This window comes from Neltuma alba, unplaced genomic scaffold, assembly GCF_004799145.2.
Source record: "Neltuma alba isolate B1F8T4 unplaced genomic scaffold, ASM479914v2 tig00012086_pilon, whole genome shotgun sequence".
NCBI classification, from domain to species: domain Eukaryota; kingdom Viridiplantae; phylum Streptophyta; class Magnoliopsida; order Fabales; family Fabaceae; genus Neltuma; species Neltuma alba.
The window spans coordinates 13432-36620 of NW_021636644.1; the positions used below are offsets into that span (position 1 = coordinate 13432).

The 23189-nt window shown below is 37.5% G+C and overlaps 3 protein-coding genes and 1 pseudogene across 3 annotated transcripts; 2 read left to right on the forward strand and 2 right to left on the reverse strand.

The window, feature by feature from the left end:
* Positions 1–735: 735 nt before the first annotated feature.
* Positions 736–1518, reverse strand: LOC114722199 (uncharacterized). The gene is made up of 2 exons (XM_028908162.1): positions 912–1518; positions 736–807 (listed from the first exon to the last, which is right to left on the reverse strand). The coding sequence occupies exons 1-2, from the start codon at positions 1494–1496 to the stop codon at positions 772–774; spliced, it is 621 nt and encodes a 206-aa protein (XP_028763995.1). The 5' UTR covers positions 1497–1518; the 3' UTR covers positions 736–771.
* Positions 1519–7316: 5798 nt separating this feature from the next.
* Positions 7317–9952, forward strand: LOC114722198 (calcium uniporter protein 2, mitochondrial-like; annotated as a pseudogene).
* A 4020-nt stretch (positions 9953–13972) lies between these two features.
* Positions 13973–14869, forward strand: LOC114722215 (uncharacterized). The gene is made up of 2 exons (XM_028908179.1): positions 13973–14128; positions 14210–14869. The coding sequence occupies exons 1-2, from the start codon at positions 13973–13975 to the stop codon at positions 14867–14869; spliced, it is 816 nt and encodes a 271-aa protein (XP_028764012.1).
* A 2757-nt stretch (positions 14870–17626) lies between these two features.
* On the reverse strand, positions 17627–19191 carry LOC114722212 (elongation of fatty acids protein 3-like). The gene has a single exon (XM_028908175.1). The coding sequence runs from the start codon at positions 18804–18806 to the stop codon at positions 17871–17873; it is 936 nt and encodes a 311-aa protein (XP_028764008.1). The 5' UTR covers positions 18807–19191; the 3' UTR covers positions 17627–17870.
* Between the last annotated feature and the right edge of the window lie 3998 nt (positions 19192–23189).

Consider the following 23189-nt stretch of genomic DNA (forward strand, 5'->3'; position numbering starts at 1 on the left):
GTCCTAATCTTCTATGCCATAGTTGGATATCACAATCTTTTCTCATGTCTCTATTCTGAACAACATTTGCTAAAATAGGGGTATTTGTCACTTTTAGTACATACAATCCCTTATATTCTTTACCAATCATCTTCATCCTCCCATCCTGAAGGCCCTGCAGTACACAGAGATCAGGAAAGAAGGCAGCCATACAATTATGTTCCTTTGTAAACCTAGATATAGATATCAGGTTAAATTCTAGACGAGGAGCATAAAGAACATCATGAATAATAACGCTGTCAGCAATAGTGACTGAACCAATATGTGTGACAGATAACCTATCCCCATTAGGTATTCTAATTGCTTTAATCGGTCCATCATAATTTTTATATTCATCGAATAATTCCAATTTTCCAGCCATATGTGTAGTTGCACCATAATCTAAAATCCAATGTGTATAGGATTGAATGTTAGGTAAAGGATTGATCAAACCTGTACCAGTTAAAGGTGTACCGTAGGCTCCATGTCCTTCTTCAACAACTCCAGAATCTTTTCATATTGCTCTTTTGTGAATGTCGGCGCCACTGTGGTTGCAGCATGACCTTGAGGGTCCGATTCTTTGTCAGCTCCCCCTTGCTGAAAGTCCCTTTGCTGCCTCCCCTTATTTCCTTTGAAATTTGGGGATATCCGACTAACTGGAAACAATTATCCCGAAGATGCCCCTTTTTGTGGCAGTGGGTGCATTCGAGCATGATATCTCCCCTGCCTCTTCCTCGTCCGCGTCCCCTACCCCTAGCGGTCATCGCCAATCCTTCGGTGGGAACATTTCTATCGGCAAACAAGATAGATCGTTGGGTCTCGTCTTTCACGATCATTGCATAAGCCTCATTTACAGACGGAAGAGGACACATCAACAATATCTGACTCCTTGCCTGTGTGAAATTCTCGTTTAGGCCCATCAGAAACTGCAACAGTTTCTGTTCTTGAATGGCATCTGAATATGCCTTGGCCGCTGAACACGTACAAGAAGGAATTGCAACAAGAGCCGCCTGCTCTTCCCAAAGTTCTTTCAACTTCGAAAAATACACGGTGACCGGATTTGTGCCTTGTCGAAGGGAGCTAATTTCCCTATGAAGTGCGAAGATGCGCGAGCCGCTCTTTTTGTCGAAGCGTTCCTTCAGCTCGATCCATACGGCATGCGCGTCTTGAAAGTAGATAATTCCATTTGCTAATTCCTTGGAAATGGAATTAATCAGCCACGAAAGCACGACCGCGTTGCACCTCTCCCACAGGGGTTGCAGGCGTTCTTCTTGATCGGCTTTCTTGCAAGAGCCGTCGACGAACCCTATTTTGTGCTTGCCTAGGAGCGCGATGGTCATTGCTCGTGACCAGACAGTATAATTCTCCATTCCGATCAGTATGTGGGGAATAATTGCCGTCCCCTGTGTGTCGGACGGATGCAAGAACAGAGGATGTGAAAAAGAAATACCGTCGGTTGTGACCTTCTCGTCTCCCATGTGACCAGTCGTGTAGATCTCTGGTGTGGAGTAGATTGGGTTACGTGAACGGCCTCGTTTGTGAACCCTAATCAACGGCGCCTTCCTGCTCTGGTACCATGTTGAACGACAGAGTGTTCCACAGGCCCTTAAACGCACAGCACTATACTGAATATTTCTTTATTGACTGATAATCAGAAAAACTGTACACACGGGCCAAAACTGAACCCAATATTTATACATGATGCGCAGCGTTCCATCTCTAAACTAACAACAACTAAGCCTAAACTAATGGGCCACTAATGGGCTTACAAGAAAGTAAAGCAAATACAAATAAATGGGCTGAATATTTCCAACAATTATCACAGTTTTTGTAGTTTATGAGTTTCCAATTATTTGGTGCGTGGTGATGATTGTTCTTCTGGCATCTTAACCTGTCAAAAGCAGCTACCTGTCTGGGAAGATAGGCCCTGGATTACCATAGGTTTCGGCCCTCTGCCCATAACCACTCCCTCCCACAGAAGAAGTAGAGACCTCCTGTGAAAACATTACAAGAAATCGGGCGTTTTCATTTATTCTACTGAAAACGACTTCTGGTACTTTATGATCCTCACATGCAGAACTCTCATTCTGTGTCCTTCATAGTTTTGTGAATATAGCATTCATTTTGTGATTAAGATGCTGCAGATTGTTCTGTTGATTGAATTTTGTTTCTATTAAGGTTTTGATTTGGGGATTCGAATTTTGTTTTATTTTCTTGATTGCTTGGGTAATGTTTGTTTATATTCCGATTAGCTGCGTTATGACAGTAGCTGGCAATTGATTATTGAAGGAGACTCTGGTTTTCTTGCTGGAGGTGTTCTCTTCGGCCTCGCGGGCACCTTAATATCTGTCGGAATCTGTCCCTAAGCGGCAAGCCTAATGAGTGAGGGGGCTATATTTTATAGTGGAAAATGATTTTCTTTTCAAAAGCAACATTCAAAACAGATCGATTGGGAGATTATACGTAGGGAGATTTTTAATCTCCATATTGATTATTTAGCTTCTATATGGGTGAGTAGTTTTATTTAGTCTTAAATTCTGTACAAATATTCTTCATTTCTTTGGGGTGTCTCGTAGGCATTTTTTAAAAATGCTTTTATATAAATTGAGATAAAATTTTTTTTCATATACTTGTTTCGTATCCTGTAAAATTATTTTCAAATGTACTATTCTGGTTTTAAATATAAAACTCATTTTGTAGTGCAATTGTCTAGGCAATGTGGGGAAAAGTTACGAACCAAGTGTTTGGATGAAATTAAATTATATTCTTCCCGTTATAAATATAAGATCTATTTGTAGTGTAATGAAATATGATAACATTAGAGCGTAAATTCGGGCGGAGCAGCAGCTAACGTGTGTTGGTCCGAAAAGCATTCAAGAAATGCCTTGAATGTTACCATAATTTATTTTCTAAATTTTCAATAGAAAAATGAAAAAAGATTTTTGTGTTTGAATTCACAAAGTAATATTATTATTCACAAAAGATTACAAAAGGTCAACAGCTAACGCAGAGCATCAACATGCATCATCAGCTTAGAATAGTACAGAAACGACGCGCTTGCATGGTATGGTCACACAAAAATGAAAAGATTTTTGAAGAGGATGTTTATGTGAGATGAATAATGATTTTCACCAAGATACCAGAATTTCGGAAAACTACAAAATGAAATTAAAAAATTTTTAGCATAGGATCAGAATATGCTCATTTAGGTGCTTTTTTTGGGGTTGACATTGACGTCTCATTGTACAAAGCATTGAGAGAGAGAAGGATGAAAATTGGGATTGAAATTAAAAAAACCTTTTAAAAGAGTATTTAAAATGAGTGATTAGTTACTCTTTGTAACTGAGCAAATTCATATAAGTAGAATTGAAGAATACCTTAAAAAGAAATTATTCTTCAATCTCACTTATATAAGTCTGTTCAATCTTAATTAACAAGTAATTCCTCATATCAAACTCTTTTAATTTTTTTTTAATCTCAATCACAATTCTTATATATAGTTCTCAATAATTCAGACCAAACACGTCCGTAGTTTCTAAGAATAATATAAATGGAATGAAATGCCATGACAAGAAAAAAAAGAAGTTTAAAATATACTCCCTCCAGTCCTATATACAAGCTTACTTTAAAGAGATGTTTAGTCTAAAATATAAACTTTATTCTTGAATTTGTCTAAGTATTTATTATTATTTTTCTTATTATGCATTTCGTGGACTGTATTTAGTACTCTCTCTCTTATTAATATCACTCACATATATTCTCTTGCATCATTTTTTTTATTTATTACCTCTCTCATTTACTGTCTTAATAAATAAGGCCAAATTTGTTTTAAAAATATTTTTGACTTATTTATTATTTTTAATTAATTTTAACTGCTAATTTATTAAATGTAATTTGGTTATTTGAAGCTTTTATATATATATATATATATATATATATATATAAGAGACCGAGGGAGTAATAATCATAGACAACATTTTATAAAAAGAATGTAATAAAAATAATTAAAAAGTGAATATACAAATTAATACGTATAGGATTATGAGCGTAGACTCTCAATTTTTAAAATAGAATTATTAATTTCAATTTCAAAATTGGATGTTTTGATTTTAAATTAAATTAAATTCATTTTATTAATGTAGAATTTCAAAATCTCAAATTTTTATTAGAATTCTATTTATTTTTTATTTTTGATCAAATCAGAGGAAAAATATGGGATACATGGGAATCAGTTATTTGTTGAAACCAAATTTCAGGTGAATCAATTTTTAGACAATTAAAGTGTGTCCATCATATTTATTTATTTAAAGAATTTTTACATCACGTGAAAATTTGGACCCACACTATGGTCATGTGGGATGCAGACCGACGAAGCATGTGGTTCAGAAAAAGCCGTAAAAGCATATTCCAACTTTTCGCGGAATATTTCTGGGGACCTTTGGAGCTATTAATCTACCTCCCAGCTTTAAAAGCCTGTATTTTTTTTTTTCGGTTCTAATTATTTTAGAATTTAATTGTTTAATAAAAGAGTTAGTTGAATTTTTAGTGTGATTTTAAATATAGATTTTAATTTATTTTGTCTCTATATTTATCTATTTTTTAAAACTAATTCTTATAATAGTTATACTACATGTTAAAGATTTTATCAGTTTTAGTTAATAGACATAATTAGCAAATATATTTTTAAAAAGACCATCTATTTATTATGAATAACTAACTTAATAAATTTTTTAATATGTTTAAATTAGTTAATTAACTATTATGTCGAAGACAAAGGGCAGTAATTAGGACTGTGAGCCTCCTTCTTATCCCGCCCATCACACACGCACTGACGCGAGCACAAATAATGAGAGCATTCACTGAAAAGCAACACTGCAAATTGAGACGTTCCTGCTATTAGGTGCGTATACTCAATCTTCACGTCCGCGTACATGGACTTTATATGATGGATTACACCGTAATAATGTGATATCATTTGATTGAATTGCAGGTGATGCGTTATTGTGTGGGGCCTTTTTGGAAAATGTGGGCACAACTGAAGTTCGGGCACACTGGGATTTCCTTCACAAGGATCTCTCTCCACTTACTCTTGCATAGAACCATAGCGCTAACCACATCAGTCACTTTAAGCATCAACTCCCCAGTTCATCCACGTAACCCGTTCCCTTATCCCACAAATGGATGGGTTGCATTCAACAGAATAATACAAAACCAATGGTATGCCACGACCCACGAAAATGCTTCTACTTAATTGAATTATTAACTACATCTTATTTTAAGGGCTAAAAACAGTATAATATTGTTGACAATTATTGTATCACAATAATAAATTATCTTCAAAAGTCAACATCAATTTTCATGAGAAATGAATCAATTGAAATAATAAAATATAAATAAAATGACTTGATATCTGTGGTGAAGCATGTGGCGAAGCAGGGGGTTTGGGAGGTTTCTTGAAGGCAGAGCATTTGAACCGTCGGATTAACGGAATGGATGAGATCCTACCGTGTCACCCAGCAAATCCAAATCCTCAGATTTGGTTCGGAGAAGGGCAAAAAAGGGAAAAAAACTCGTATCTCAGATCTCAGTCCATCCCATTATCTCCCTCAATGATTGGTGGTGCCATTGTCGCAGAATTGGTTTCATCATAATTCCTAAAGTATTCCCAACCCGGTAGCTTTACTTTTGGACAACAAAAGAAGAAATTTAAAATGTTATCCCGCAAAAGATACATGAGAGAGAAAAACAAGGCATCTTCGCGGACCCCAAAAAAAAAAAAAGATGAGATGAAGTGGGAGTTGAAGGAATACAAGATGGGAAGGATAATTAAGAGACGTATCGCTCTAGCCCAAATCGAGCAGAAGGAAGGAGGAGATGAAGGGGAAGCAGAAGTTCGAGAATATTCTTATCAATTGGGCCCCTTCTCATCTTTCTTAAAGACTTTAACAAGCAGAAGCTATTCACGCACCAGTCGAGGATCTGATGTTAGGCACATGAATTCAACGAACCAGATAGGAACTGATAATTCATACGATTCAAATTTTCTTGGCCACACATCTGCAACAACAACCGCAGATTGGCGACATCAGCTTTTTGCCCTCAGTACCAAGTTGTGACAAGGGTTTACCGAGCAGCGTTACCAGTAATCCGGCAACGGTGCCACTTCAGGAAACTCCGGGAGTTGGGAAATGCACATGATGTGGTTACGATGATTTTTGGCGTTAAATGAAAGTTACCTGTCATGTGAAGTATGAAAAGACAAATCCATGGCGATTAGGAAAAGATCCTCGGGAAAACAGGTGTGATGGGGACGATTGCCTAAAGTACAGGCCTAAAAGAGCTATATGGGCAAGCTGATGGGTCATGATCACCCATTTAAGGAGCCGGACATAATGGAATAGATGCTACGCACGCAATGAGGTGAGGTCCTCGAATTTAACAGAATAAGGAGGGATGGGAGCGGGGGATAAAATATAACTGAGCACCGCACCGGCGGATGTCCATTTCTTAAGTATCCATGATATTACCTAGATTTCTTGATATAGGAGTTAATTGGTTAATTTAATTAGATTAAAAAAATTAGTTAAATCAGTTATTTGTAATATAATAATAATTATTTTTTTAAAACATCTCTACTAATCAAGTGTGTTGACTATAACCATTATTATTATAATGACCATCTTAAAATAAATAAATAAATATGAGAGATAAAATAAATTAAAATCTTATATTTAAAATCAAAATAAAAATAAAATAAATTTTGATATTAATTTTTATTCACACCATGATTCGGACTCCTTCGCTGGCGACAATACCAGCGCTAGCTGATGCCATTTCATTATGCCATTCCTAACCCAATCAATACCCTTGATTTTCCTTCCTTGTATTATTGCATTTTATGTTCGCGGTCTCTTTCTTGCATTCAACAAAACTAATAAAAATCCGATCTGACCATCCATCCTGACAGTCGAACCTGCTTGCTGAGGTTGCGACTTGTGAGTATTTTCTTGCACTTTGTTACCCCCATTCGGCTTCCGGTGCAACCGAGACTATTTAAGTGACGCCGTCCCCTTCAACGGCTCCCATGCATCTGCTCTTTTAATCTCATTCATCCACGTGTACGGCTTCTACGCTCCGTCGTTTCTTTGGGGGAATCTCCCCTGTCGTTTTTCGGACACATGAATGCGTGTGGTCCACATCAGCAATCTTATCTCTTTTATCAATATGCTATTTGTATAATGTGTTTATAAACAAACAAAATCGGGAAACAATGTCCCCCGTTATCGTGGGATGCCAGCTCACCTATATATTGAGGAGCCATCGGACGTTCCTTCCTTCCTCCAAGCCCTCCCTGTGACCTAGTCCTTCCATTTACTTTTCATCTCTCTCTCTTCCGAATTGTGCATCCATGGCGTTCAAAAGAGCCTTTGCTCAGCGCCTTCTCAATGTCACCAAAATGTCCTCCCAAACACTCACCAATTGTCGCATATCCTCTTCCTCTGCCCTGGCTCCCATTCCTCCCACCGCTGGCACTCCTCATCTTGCTCCGGATCCGGGAGACAATGCCGTCTCCGCCGTCTCCTGCACAACCGAGCTGATTCGCAAACGGCCACGGCCTGTTCCCCCGTGCTCGGCCAAAATCTTGTTCACAAGCTGAAGGAGATAGACATTGCCAGAAATCGACTTCGATTAGACGGATTGTTGCCGCCAGCGGAGACTTCGGATTCGACGCAACATGTGACCGCTGAGAATGCGAGAAAATTGTTCAGAGCGGCGCGGTTGGAATTGGTTAGGTCGAGGCTAAGGAGCATCCAAAATAGCTGCATTCCCTATCCAGAGTTTCTTCGGATCTGCGAAGATTGCTGTTCGGACCGGGATCAAGCGGTGCGGGTTGCCAAGATGCTTGATGATTCTGCTACTGTGGTTATATTGGGAGATATCGTTTTTCTCAGGCCTGAACAGGTTAATACCTATATCCCTGTTTTGTTTTCCTCTCCTCTCTTATGGTTAACTTTGCTTCGTTTTGTTTTATCTATTTTCTTTGTTTTTTTGGGGTTTCTACAGAGGGTCATGGTGAACATCAGAGATAGGTTTCGCTTTTCCTCAAATTAGGACATTTCACTACACATTTTTTCTCCCATTTATCTGGAGACTACCGAAAACTGATAATCTTTTATGATGATTTCTTTTTTTTCCACAGGAAGTTGAAACTTTGTTGTTTCGCCAGATCTAAAACGTGTAAAGGATTCCACGTTTGAGATGGTAAATTAGGACATTTGAAGGACCGCAAAAGCCCTTGGGCTTTCTTCGTTCAGACTGATTCATTCACTTTACCAATGATCTCTTTTTTTGGGATTAACTCTGATAACTTTTGGCTTTATTTGAGAGAGAGAACATAAATGACATTAACTGACAGAAACTTAATTGTTAACTTTTGGTTTTATTCGACACAAAAGCAATTGACAGATTAGATTAATAAAATCTTTAGAGATAACCGATTTCTAGCGATACAGGAATTGAGCATGAGCTGACATTGGTCAGGGCATTACTCTTACTTACCATAATACTAATTCATGATAGCTCATAGGGAGTTGGTGGGAAATTTCGGGCTTTCTCCAGGGAGTTGGGATCCTCTCGATCTGGTTCTTGATGAAGTAGCTGAAAATTAATGGGATAGAGGTTTAGTAATAGAAGGTGAGGTGAATTGAGAGAAAGAGAGGGGGGGGGGTGTTTACAAAACCAAAGAACATCAGAAAACTTCGGAAATGAAAATTTTAGGTGATCCAAATCCTTCACAAGGAGATGGTTCAGTATGCTGCTTAAAGAAGGACGGTGTCTTTTCCCTTGTTCTTATCCTATTGAAGTTTCCATGTGATTTCATTCTAGCGCGTGTTCTCTCTGTTCCGAGCCAAGTTGTTTAATGGTTGCACAGACACGAATGTATTTATATTCTCTCATCTTCATTTTGGGTACTGATTAGCATTACAAAAGCTTACTTTTTAAGCGAAGTCTGTGGATTCATATGTATTTCCAGCTGGAAAGAAAGCAGATATGGAAGTAGAATTGTTTCAGTTCACCCAAACTGTGTAAAATTTTGTGGTACAGGTAGCAAAAGCGGTTCTAAATCTGTTTCCTATTCCTGGAGCCAATGCGGCACAGGAACAAGCAATGAAAGAACTCGAAGAAATGGAGAAGGAGAAGGCAGTAATCGATGGGAAAGCAGACGGGTTGGTTCGGAGAGAGCTATGGAGCGGGCTGAGCTTCCTGGTGCTGCAAACAGCGGCATTCATGAGGCTCACATTTTGGGAGCTTTCTTGGGATGTGATGGAACCAATCTGCTTTTTTGTGACCTCCATCTACTTCATGGGTGGTTACGCCTTCTTCCTTCGCACCTCCAGGGAACCTTCTTTTGAAGGTTACTACAAAGGCCGATTCATCGCCAAGCAGAAGCGCCTCATGAAGCTTCGCAATTTCGACATGGCAAGGTATAATGAGCTCAGGGCTGCTTGTTTTCCTCACTCACTATCTCACCCTCCTCTCTTTTCCAGCAAGTCTTGTTCTCATTGATCTGGATGCCACCTCATATTTAATTTTGCTGACTCAAATTATAACAAGAGGCACCCCCTCCCCAAAAATGAAAAGAAGGAAAAAAACTCATTGAAAACAGTATCCACCCCATTTTCCGATATCTCACCGATGAAGCAATGCTGGGGGTGATTTTAGGCCTAGGTGCGGCTTTTTGTACAACAGATGCAGAGTGTCCCGTTAAGGCTTTCAAAAAGTATCACATGATAAAAACTTGCTACACTTGTGGTAAATAGTGCTTATATTATAGATTTCCTACGATACGTGGAGTTCATACAAATTTTTTCACACATAAATAATGTACGTAATATTTGAAATAAAAAATACGCAGTATAGAGAATTGAAAATACATTGTTTATTGATGATGTAAAATAATGAGTGCTGGTCAAACAATAATAATAATAATAGTAATGGAGTGAGGATAATAATGAATTATGCCAAAAATGAAATTAGGGCCCGGTGATATGTTAACTTCACAACCGCTCCCCATGCCCAACCTGAGGACGAGATTCCCGTTGTAAAACATCAGCCGCTACCGTGATTCTATTTCTGGTGATGGGGGCCCCTTTCTAATTAGTCTGCCCCAAAAGGAAAACGGGACTGACTGGGCAAACTAACCTGTTAATGCTGGTGATCAAAATAAAGGGGAAAGATAAGCGGGAGGAAGGTTCCTTCCGAAGTTAGGAAGTTGGAACAACTTCTCATCAGGCTATCAGGATCGTCATTATTGTGATGAATTTTCAACGGTTCAAATAATTCAAAGGATCAAAATTTAAATTCTTTGCTTGCTAATTTTTAAGTAATAATTTTACTATTCTAAGTATGGCAACAAAAGTATTTTTATATTAAATTTTACATCTGTGAAAATTGAAGGGGAAAAAAGGAACAAATAATGTTTGATCCATAATTTAGGTTCGTCATCATTATGAACGCGCCTTGCTGGTAGGAGCACCGAAGCCTAATCAGCCGTTGCTTAATTAGGAAGAGGCAACCAAGGGAGTGTTTGAGTAAGAACAAAACTATAATTTTAAAAGTATTTTTATAGTATACAAAATAAATATGTGGAAGAGTTTGTTTCGACTTTTGAAAAAGTGCTTCTAAAAAGTAATTCTGGGGTTACCCAAACACCCTCCAAGTCACTGGCGAATCATGATCCATAACTTGTTAATGTCTGTATGAAGACACAACTAAGCAATTTGGTGAGCGGGATAATGTTATTATTCTGACGTCGCTTTCAATTTGAGCTGAGTCTCATTTTCTTTTATTTAATAGTAACAAAATTATTTTATTTTATGTTTTGAAAAGTGAATATCTAAAAGTAAAACAAAATGTAAACCATTCGATCAATATACATAAATTGTGTTTCTCTGGTTTTTACTTTTTGTGCATTTGCTCGGAAACAGAACCGTAGACGGCACGTTGTTTTGGGCTTTGATTGGGAGCATTCGGACTCTTAAAGTTAACGTGATTGGTATGGTAATATCAGTTTTTTCCCGTCGGCGTTGAGTTTGAGTAACGTTCTATCTGTCGTTTTAGGCCGAGAATTGGCAGGTTTAGGAACATGACAATGCTTATGAATGAGTTGGTTTAAATTCAGATTTGCTAAAAAGAAGAACAAACTTTTTACCTACTGAGGGCGATTGCAGCTTGGATCTCACGTCCCAGCTGCAACGAACAAGTGGGTGATGATGTCCTTGTCCGCATCTGTGTGATGGATCATCCCAAAATGTGTATAACATCACATGTTTGAACTCACACGTCTCCACCTTGTTTGATAATGATTACCCACAATCACCAGTCAAACCATATGTGTCCACACACTACAAAGTCACCAAGAAGTCGTCAACAGTACAATTTTGATCCTCATATATATATATATATATATATATATATATTAATAATGATTGGCATCCAAGATTTATTTGGGTAATATTCCTTCTTTTGTTCCCCCGCCTCTTGAATGAATAGTGAATCATCAAAGGCATATTCGTCTTCGAGTAAACTACGATCATCCTCCTCACCCCCTGCCAAACATCCTCTACCCGACGGAAGCAGCCAGCCAACCGCGGGGGACTTCGTCAACAACCACTCTCTCCCTCCCTAGTTAAGTTGTTTTTAGTTGTTTTACGCATTTTAGCAAAAACGTGTCACTTAACTAAAATAATACTCCTCCACCTTTAAATATAAAACTTATTTTGTAATGTAATTACATAGTGGATATTACATTTAAGACCATAGGCAATATGAAAATATATCGAAGTTGCATTTTTGTTCTTGTTTACTAGTTATTACCAATGGCACATGGGATGGCTTTGCATACAACCCAATCTCAAACCTCTGACAGCATACTCTTCTCGTCTAATTTACAAATCACTTTTAACCTGTTTTACACAGAGCAAGAAAAACCTTAAATTTTATCAACTTTCATCTAAATTTCAACAATTTTTCAATTTTATTCTTATTTAGTGCCTGTTTGGGTCAGCGTTTGCTGGCCCAAACGTGGCTTATAATCACTTATAAGCTCAGTGGAAAAATTGGTCCGTTTGGCAGAGCAATATGACAATTGGGCTTATCATTTTATAAACCCACTGAACGCACGATTGGCATAAGCTCGTGCCTAGCAGCTTCTGGCCCCTGGGAATTCAGCTTATGACCGTTCTGACAGCACTACTTTTTTTTTTCTCTTCACATCTGCCTTCTTTTATTCCCTAAACCCTCGTGACTCTCTTTTCCTTTTCTTAACCCGAGCTCCCAGCTTGCTCCGTCTCTGCTCGGCTCGAGAATGTCCGTCGGTGGTCGCGTCTGAGAAGCTCGTCGCTGGTGACCGTGAGCTCCGTCCGGTCATCATCGCGAGGTCAGCTGTTGGGGTGAGGTGTCCGTGGCTTGGTGGATGCCGTTCGTTCATCACAAGTCAGAGCTGCTCTCACCGTCTGCAACCGACGTCGCCGGCGTCTGCCTCTGCGTTTGAGCCGTGCGTGGAGATCTTGGCTTCCCAGTGCAATATACCGTTGGATCTACCTCTGGCAGCCTTTGTTTGGTTGGATCTACTGCAGGTTGGCCGGTTATATGTCGCTTTTCTGGTTTGATCCCCGGTCGTCCTTGAATTTGTTGTCCTCCCTGAATTTCCTGTCGTCCTTGAATTTCCTATCGTGCTTGAATTCGGATTTGTTAATGATTGCTGCATGTTGAGGACCGACTAGTTGTGACACCGAAACAGGGACCGAATGTAGCATAAAATTTCTAGTTGCATATCGATTTTCTTCCTCTGTTTTCCAAGGCTGAAACAACGATTAATGGTTCAAGCAAACGGCGTATAGGATTCTCTTGATTTTTATGGTTATAGGATTCAAGAAATTGTTGCGTATATACGTTGTTAATGGCGAGATATGTAACTCTGGAATTGTAATTTTCAGAATTACAATGGTTGTTGTTTTGCATGTCCTTAGCTTCGGTCTCTTGATTCTCTTGATTTTTATGGTTATAGAATTTGATCTCTATGAGGGTAGGGTAGAAGAGAATGAGGTGGTAACATGGTGTATATATGTGTATATATGTGTGTCCGAATGGTTCATTTGATAAAGCTAATTAACGGCGTTGATAGAGCAAAGTAATAAGACATTAATTTGTACTATACAAAGAAATTAAGGACTATGTGGATAATTACTTAAAAATCATTTGGAATTAATTTGGGGAAGTCTCAATCAAAATAAATTTAATGTTGTTCTTTCTCCTGTTATATTCTCTTACTTCTCTCTAATATGATATTTATTTAACTAATTTAATTATATTAAAAAAGTTAGGTAAATTAGTTAATTATGATAAATATAACATATTTTTGTAAATAATCTTGTTCATCATTCTTAATTTGGTTTTTATTTTACTCCTACACAGTTAAATTAGGATAAAAATTAATCAATGTAATGTAGTTTAGGTTCAATTTATATGATATATTGAAATTTTAATTTTAAAATGTTCACAATCAATTACCACCGGAAAATAGTGGACATTGACATTATGATTATATATTTATAATGTTAAAAAATATCGAATAAGAAAACTAAACAGGTTATGCAATTAAAATGTGTTACTTGGTGATATATGTTTGTTTGGTTACAACATATGTGTTATATAATACAGTTTTTATTATTACATATTTAGGACTTTGGTTGATTCAGTTACTCTTATCTCGATCAAAGGACGTAGAGAAATGGATAATGACAGGGGAAAAGCGACATGGGATCATTATACGACAAAAATTCTAATCGATGTTTGTGCCGAGCAAATAGTGCACAAAGAAAGACAAGGAACATCGTTTACAAGACCTGGTTGGTTGAAAATTGAAAAGAATTTTCGGGAAAGGAGCGGGAAAATGTATGACAAGAGGCAACTGAAGAACAGATTTGATGTATTGAGAAAAGATTGGAAGTTGTGGGAAAAACTGATGTCTGGGGAGACTGGCATTGGTTATGATGCAGCCACAAATAGGGTGTTGGCCTCTGATGAGTGGTGGCAACGAAAAATACTGGTAATTATTTGTGTTAGTTGAGTTTTAATTTTGAATATCAGAAGGAACAGCGCTTAATTATGCCTAATTATGTTCATGTAGGTGGACCCTAATTTCAAGAAATTTAGACATCAGGGGCTGATGTTTGCATCAGATCTGATGAAAATATTCAGAGATGTTGTGGCTTCGGGAGAGTATGCGTACGCACCATCAGCCTCACAGCCTCAGCCAGCGTTTGCTCCACAGCCTGACACAGAAGAGGAGGAGGATGTTTATAGAGTCGGGCTAGACCAACAAGAAGGGTCAGGGGATAGTGAGGATGAAAACTTTGGTGTGGACCCAACAGCCAGTGCAGGGTTCACAGATGACTTCGCTGCTTGCAACATAAACAACCCCGCAAGTACTGGACCAAGTGGCTCAGGAAGCTATGGAAAGAGAAAGAGGGGTGAGACATCAGATGCAAAGAAGAAGAAGAAAGTTGCTGCATCTACATTAATTTCTGATAGCCTGAGTGTCATAGCAGCTGCTTCTGACAAGCGAGCAGCAGCATTGGTTGAAGATCCCCAAGTAGTTGATAAGGTTTTGGCACACCTGACTACCGTTGAGGAGCTTAATGATGACAATCAACTATATTATGCATGTGCCAAGATGCTTACGCGGTTGAGGTGGGCTAGACGAGCCTATTTGGGGTTTATGCATGATAGAAGCAAGTTGTTGGCGTGGTTGATACCGGCAGCACAAGACCCAGACACATGGAAGTGACCTGCAGATAGGATTTAGTTTAGGACTTAGTTGTTTCACTATTGTTATTGCACTTGTTAACCTGAACTACCTGCTGTTTTAACCTAAACTGATGTGGCATGTTGTAGGAACTTTATTAATCATTATGTAATATATTTACGCTAATGTCTACTTGTCATCTATGCGTGTGGTTTTTCTGTTTGCAGTATGAAAATTATTTACACTTTGTTTAGTGTAATCCTTATAATGCTTACATTTTGTTTTTACCACAGTTACAGGGTTAATTCCAGAAATGGCTAATTGGAACGATGATTCACCATGGAATGAAGATACTTTATGGAATTGGAATAACGATTCACGGTCAAATGAAGATGACCATTCAACCATAATTAATGAGGAATTAACACAATATGAAGCAGTAGGTGCATTGGTTGGTCATTATTGTGAAATGTACATGTTTAAACAACCGTGCAGAACTAGTGAGCAGACAGGAAATTTATGGGTACAAGGCATTATGAATGGGCATGATGATCGATGTCATGAAATGTTTAGAATGGATAAAGATGTTTTCCACCTCTTATGTACTAAATTGGAGGAACATGGTTTACAAAAGTCTAAGTACGTAGGAATTGAAGAAATGGTTGCGATGTTTTTAAACACGGTTGCACATGGACAATGCAATAGGATGATCCAGGAACGATTTCAACGTTCAGGGGAAACTGTAAGTAGGCACTTTCACAATGTACTGCAAGCTTGTCTTAGCCTATCGAGTGAACTTATTCGACCCATAGATCCAACATTTCGTGGAACTCATAGAAAAATTGAGAACGATCCACGTTACTACCCATTTTTTAAGGACGCAATCGGAGCAATTGATGGCACTCATATACAGTGTGTTGTCCCCGCTGCAAAACGAGACAAATTTATTGGCAGAAAGGGAAATCCATCACAAAATGTCATGGCTGTATGTGATTGGGATATGTGTTTCACTTTTGTCTTGGCAGGATGGGAGGGATCTGCACATGATGCTCGTATATTTGATAGTGCTATTACAAACTCATCTCTTAATTTCCCTCATCCACCTCCAGGTATATGTTTATGTGTTCCAATCATGCATGTTTTTTTAATTATTTCATACTTTTATTCATTTCACAATCTCTCAAATTGTTTCATGAATCATTAGGGAAATATTACTTGGTTGATGCGGGATATCCAACACCAAATGGATATCTAGGTCCATACAGATCTGAGCGCTACCACCTTCCAGACTTCCGACGACAAGTAGGATTCCGAAATAGTAACGAAACCTTCAATTATTATCATTCCAGTTTAAGGTGCACAATAGAAAGAACATTCGGTGTTTGGAAGAATAGATTTCAAGTCCTACGAAATATGCGCAGTTACGACTTCCAAACACAAGTGTATCTGGTTTGTGCAACAATGGCCATTCATAATCTTATAAGGAGACATTCGAGTTCCGACTTGTTTTTGAACAAGCTGAAAATGGTAATAATGTCGGCGAACATGATCAGGCTGAAAGTAGTCAACCATCATCTTCAAATGTTACATCACAGTCTTCATCGCATATGAATCGCGTCCGTGATGCAATCAGAGACCAAATTATCCATAGCTTATCTATTGATTAATTATATAATATTATTTAGTTTCACTTTGTTGCAATACTGCAAATTGGAGTTCAAAACATGTTTACCCATTCAAATTATGTTTCGTTTGATATTTGCAATTTTTTTTCCATTTCTCTTATGTTTTCAAATTTAATTCCCTCGATCAATTTCACTTCTTCATATTAAATTAACAATAATTCACTATATTATATCAATTCATTTTTTTTCATGTTTCACATTATATTTAAAATATTTGTTATGATTTTTTTGAAATTTTAAAATTTAGTTCACTCATTAATTTGACTTCTTCATAATAAATTATTTTAATTTCATTGTATTATGTCAAATTATTTTTTTTTAATCATATTTCATTATTTATTAACACTTATACCCATTTTGGTCATTTTATAACCAAACTTACTTTTACTCAACTATAATCCAAACAACTTTTTACCAATCTCACTTCTGCAAACTAGCTTTTCTGAACTCCAATCCAAACACAATTCAGCTTATCCAATTTAGCTTTTACCAACTTCACTTTTCTATAAGCTACTTTTCCTATAAGTTGCTTTTCCAATCGCTCATTCAAACGGACCCTTAATATATATTATATCTCATTTAAACAAAGATAACACAATAATAAATAAAAAGTAAAATTATATATCCATACAAAAAAAAAATTTCACTATCTTATAAATAGGACCAATAAATGTTTTCTATCACTCTACTATAAAAAATTTCCTTCACTGTTCTATAAAAATATGTTGGAGTTTGATTTTTATTCTTGTTTATTAGTTATTACTAATGGCCCATGGGTGGGCTTTGCATACAACCCAATCTCAAATCTCTAACAGTATATCCTGGAAAGATTAATCCAACCCGAGCTCGAAGTAATGAATTTTTTTAATTTTTTTGTTTTACCTCTTGTTAATTGTAAATTTAAAGGAGGCATTAATTGAGGAGTAATTTTTACTTAAAGGAGTCTGAAGACGTTTTTGAAAAAGCAGTAGATTAATTTCACAAAATTTGACGTTAACTCCTTAAAAAAAAAAAAAAAGGTTTTACCAGAGAATCCTGAAAAGGACGGAGTGGAATATTCCCCCCGTTCGTCAATCCCTTCAATAATTGAAAATCAAAGTTTCATAGTTCCATCATTAACGAGTAGACTGAAATTATTGAATGATTTGGGATGCACCAGAAAATTGTTCTGGGAAGCATGACCGGTGACAAAAAGAAATCCCAGTTGGCGTTCGGTGCGTCGTAAGATTTGTGCCTAAAATCGATCAGAAGTTTTTATGTATACCTGCTCTATAGTAGTCTATACAAAAAGAAGTAGCGTAGAGAAGTGGCGAACACTCCAGACCGCACGAGAGGTTCGCCGTCCTAGCCTCAATCCTCTAATGGACTTTCAATTTCGGCATATCCAGTCCTCTCCCTGCGTATACACTCAAAACAGAGTTCGATTCAGGCTTGGATTCAATGCCGCCAACAACATCCATCTTCGCCCTTTTGCCCAGATACATTCTCACATAGAAGTTGAGGCACAGCAACAGAATAGCACAATTCAGCACCGAATTGAGGATCCAGGCGCCGATTCCGTTGCAGCCTCCTTTGTAGAAGTGAAGAAGAAACACCCCGACGTGGGAGATCAGGTTGCAACCCAGCAACACTATTTGGCAATTGAGCACAAAAGGGAAGCAGGCGCTGCGAAACCCGACGGCCGTCCAGAATCGGTAGCCGTACACCAAAGAATAAACCAGAGTAGTGAACAGAATCGCCAGCACTTGAAAGGACTGCGAAAATTCCAGCCACAAGAAGGACATGAACGTGGAGATGGAGTGGTTGAACAGCTGGAAGAAAGCCAACTTACGACGTCGTAGGATGCAGAAGATGGTCCTCCACATGTGCAGGAAACGGGAGAGATAGTACACGTAAGACCAGAAGAAAACCCGACCCGACGGTCGGGTACCGAGTGGGAAGCAGAGGAGCCATTGGATGGGAGTCTTGGAGCGGCGCCAGAACCAGCGGGTGTCTCGGATCTCGGCAGCAGCGGAGAGGAAAATTCCAGCGAAAATAGTGACGGAGACGATGGACATAAAAAGGCTGTGAAGAGCAGGCAAGGGACCGAGGGGAAGGGGACGGCCGGAGCGGAAGAAGAAGGCCAAGAAGAGATGGAGGAAGAGGGAGAGAAGGATGAAGGAGGCGATGGAGGAGAAGAGGAAGAGCCAAGTGGAGCCCCAGGATTGGGCGGGGCTCCAGCGGAAGCCGACAACGGAGGGGTGCTCGGAGAGGTAGAAGATGAGGGTGTGGATCACCGTCGAAGGGATGGCCATGGTGAAGCCGGAGTGCGACGACGGTGAGGGATCAAACCACTTTGGCGCTCCGCTCTTCACATTCTAGGAAATCACAATGCGTGCAACTCCCGGACAAATAAAAGTTGATCCGACGCCTTCAGATTGGTCAGTCCGACGTGGCTCTTTACCCTTTCTTAAAAAAAAAAAAAATTTCGTATTTTTAATTCAACATTCTATCATTTGGTTAGAAAGTAGCAGTCATATTTATAGTTGAAAAAAAAAAACACATATTTTCATATTTTTCAATTATCTTGAATACTACCCATGGTATTTATTTTTGAAACTGTAGGGCACAGTACATGGGCACGCCTAACTACACTAATGTCCATTCTCCGTAAAGGTGCTCGTTTCTTCTCTTTTCTTTTTGTGGGGGGCTGTATCTATTACGAGTCATTGGCTCCCACAACTTTAATTATTAGTTACTTAGTCGGGTTAAAAATATATGTATTAGTCACTCGATTTAATTTATACGGTTTAGCTTGTGAAAGATATAATTTGTGAAATGCTTTATAAAGTGTGGATCATGCCTTATAAGAAGTATTTCATAAAATATATTATTTATGATTTAGGAATAGTTTAGGTTTTCAAAATACACATACTCCTCTAATCTTTAGTATAAAATCTAATTGTTGAGTTGATGTTCTAAATATAAGACCTATTTCTCTTATTTATCAATTTTTTTTAAATTACCCATGTGATACTCCCTCAGCCATAATCAAGAAAAGAGGAAGAAAAGATATTAAGGAAGATGATTTTAGTGTTTTAAAAAAAACATGTCATATTTCTTATAATTAACTAACTTACCTAACTTTCTTAATCTAATCAAATTAGTGAAATAGGTATTCTATTAATGATCGAATAAGTATTATTTATGTGAGAGATACTACCTTTGGTCCTTAGTTAAAAAATAATGACTTTCAATTTTATCTTAAATATTTATCTATTTTTTTCAAAGTAGTCATTACACTAGTGACAAATGTTAAAAATAATTATAACTAATACATATGATTAACAAGAATATTTTAAGAAAGATAACATATATATTGCAAATAACTAGCTTAATAAACTTTTTTAATCTATTCACATTAGTCAACTAATTTTGATATTAAGGATTGGAATAGCATATTTAACTTTAAATGTGTTGTGTTTTTTACTACTTGTTGCATTTCCTCGGTGTGAGCTTGATGATTTTCACAGAGTCTCAAAAAAAAAAAAAAGATATATGGTTGGAAACAAGTGATGCATGGTATAATACCTTTTTTTCTTGAAAAAAATTACAATCAGGTACCACACGAGAAATTAAATATAAAAAAATTCTTTAAAACCATGAAATTATTTTAAAGTCCCAATAAACTTTTTTGCACCAAATTGACCTTATTATTATTTTTAACTTTAAATGTGTCATGATTTTCACAAAGTCTCAACAAAAAAAGAAAAAAGAAAAATATGGTTGGAAACAAGTGATGCACTGTATAATACCCTTCCCCCCCCCTCAACGCACTGTGTAATACAACTTGTTCGATCCAGTTTTAGATTTTTTTTAAGCGTGGAATTTGAGATACAATGTGTAATCCAACTCCTGCGAATTTTTGTATTATATGCGGAAAGTAGAATAGTCTTTGTTAACATTTGTTTGTTTGAGCCACAGGAGCTTACTAACGAATAGCTCATGATTATTTATGAAGCATGTTGTCCGGAGGATGCAGGTGCGCTTGCACCGTGAGAACCGCGTGTTCCTCGCCAAACCCCTCCCCATTCCATAAATCCAATCACTCATCAAAGGACATTAATTCTTGCCCAGCAAAATCTTTTACTCCATCTGTTTCGTTTTATGCATCATAAAGACAATTTTTTATAGAGATCAAGAAAAATCGTTGAATCATATCAGATTTCCTCGAATTAATAAACTATTTTTCTAAAATGTCCCTAGTGTTCTTTCAATAAATAACACTCATAATTCAATCTATTCCTGCAATTTAATATTAACAAGTAAAATGCGTGTAAGCTACAGTAAATATGATTTTCATGGCAAAAAAGGGGAGATGCAAGCGCAACTGGGGCGTTGGTCAAATAAATGACCCGGCGACCAATAAATATCTGACGTAAAGGCCAAAAAAAGAAGTTATATGCTATATTTGTTCTCTTTAAACTGCTCGTAAGACATACATTATATTTACTCCTTAATATAAGAACTATTTACTAATTTGAGTAAACCAAAAAAATTTATTAAATTAGTTATTTATAATTAATAGATATCGTTTTTCTTAAAATATCCTTACTAATTAATATATTAATTTTAAAATTTGATGAAACTTTTAATATATGTAAACTACAAAGATTATTTTGAGAAAAAATGAATAAATATGAGAAATAAAACAGATTGGATTTTATATTTAGGATTAAATTAAAAGTCAAATTAACTTTTATATTAAAAAAAGAGATATATATATATATGCGACGAATGATGAGGCGGAAAATTTACATAAGATGAATCCACGCGGTGTTTAATTAACCAATAAAAATGACAGGATGAAACATAATTAGCAATGCATAGGTGGAAAAGCAGGAGGACGAAGACGTGCAGGTGTCATGCGGGAGGGGACCGGCGTTCTCCACTAGCCCATAGCGATTTTAACACGCAACGAAAACCCGACTCACCAAATTCATAGGCAAGGGATTTGTGCTGGGCCCCCGGGGGGTTTAATCATGTCGGAATTCATCTGAGGGAGTGCTTGGATTCTAACAAAAAGATTTTAAAACGTGTTTTCACTGTATCTCAGTTAAAATTAGGTTGGTGGTGAAGGCTGAAGAGCAGGAGGAGGAGGATGGTGATTGGTTAGGGATACGACAGAATGGGAAAGTATGTGGGCACAGAATAGAAAGCAGATGGTGGGGACGTTATTGGGCGAGTGCAATCCCAGAAGCGGGGCTGCGGGAAGAATCTGTGGCGGCACAAGCCAATGTCGACACGTGGAGGGGGGAGAGTGCGTTCGCGCGCATGCGGTCATTAATCAGGGAAGAAGGGTTTATGGATGAGATCGTGAAGACGGAAGAATGGGTGATTTGTATTGCCACGTGCAATGCAGCATGTGAAGGCGCAGGCTGGACCAAAGCACGCGCGCAGGGTCAAAGCCTTTCATCACCCTCTCTTTCTTTCTTTGTTCTGTTTTTTTTTTTTGCCACTGCCATCATTAGCCCCCTGCATGGAGCCTGCTCCACTGGTCAGGGTTGTGACAGCACAGGAGATTTTGCAACCCTGACCCCGCTGGAGGCAATCAGAACGGACGCTCAGTTTTATGAGCGCCAAACATTGGTTCACACTTGGCGCTCATTATTTTGTATATAGCACGTATTGAATGGGGTGACTGAATATTCTTAAAAATGTTTTTTCAAAATATTTTTTTTCATAAATCGTGATATTTTTTTACATATTTCTTTTGTATATCATAACAATACTTTTAAAATTATAGTTTAGATTCTATCTAAATATTCTCTTAAAATAATTATTTACTTTGAAAAGCGACCTACCATGGAAGGATAATAACATGTCACGGATTCAATCAAAAGATCAAGTTGACAGATAACAACTGAACGGAAATTAATTTAGTTTCCAAATAAAAATTTATTTTTAAAAAACTTACAGTTAAAATATTATATTCATTTTAGATTATATCCCTATTAAAGAAAAACACTTTTAAAAAACAAATATATTAAATATTAAATCTCTGCCATCCATATGAAATTTGAATGGTTGAGATTTGATGAGTGTGATGTTTTTAAATAAGACTGATTCCCCATCCTTTCTGTCTTACTCTTGAATTTTGCGTAATGGAGCTTCAATTTTTTTTTTTGTGGTCACTCTCCAGTTAAAGAGGGCTTATATATGCAACCCATGAAACACATGCGAAGTCCAGTTTGTATTCGAGGCCATTAGTTAAGGTGACGAGTGGGCCAAGTAAGCCCACTATCCTATAACTGAAGCCGTACCTCATCCATGTCCTCACCGAAGTCTTTTTCCGTATGGCCGGAACGCACCCGTTATGCTCTCTCAAAACCCGAATATTCAAATAGCATGCCCTCCCCCCTTCCCCTCTCCCCAGAAATATACTACTCGTATCAAAATTGTGTAACTTTCATCTGAACTTGAGGCGCAACATCCAACAAAGTCCAAAAAAGGCGGCTCCGCACGTGCCCACGGACAACAACCAAGTCAGAGCAACCCTCACCGACGTTAATCCCTTTCCGGGGTCCATGATCCATTATTAGGCAAAGGACAACCACTGTACCTTCTTTTCTTTCTCTTTTGCTTTTTTCTTCTTTGGACCGTATTGTATTTGAAATGCAAGCAGAGAAAATATTGGA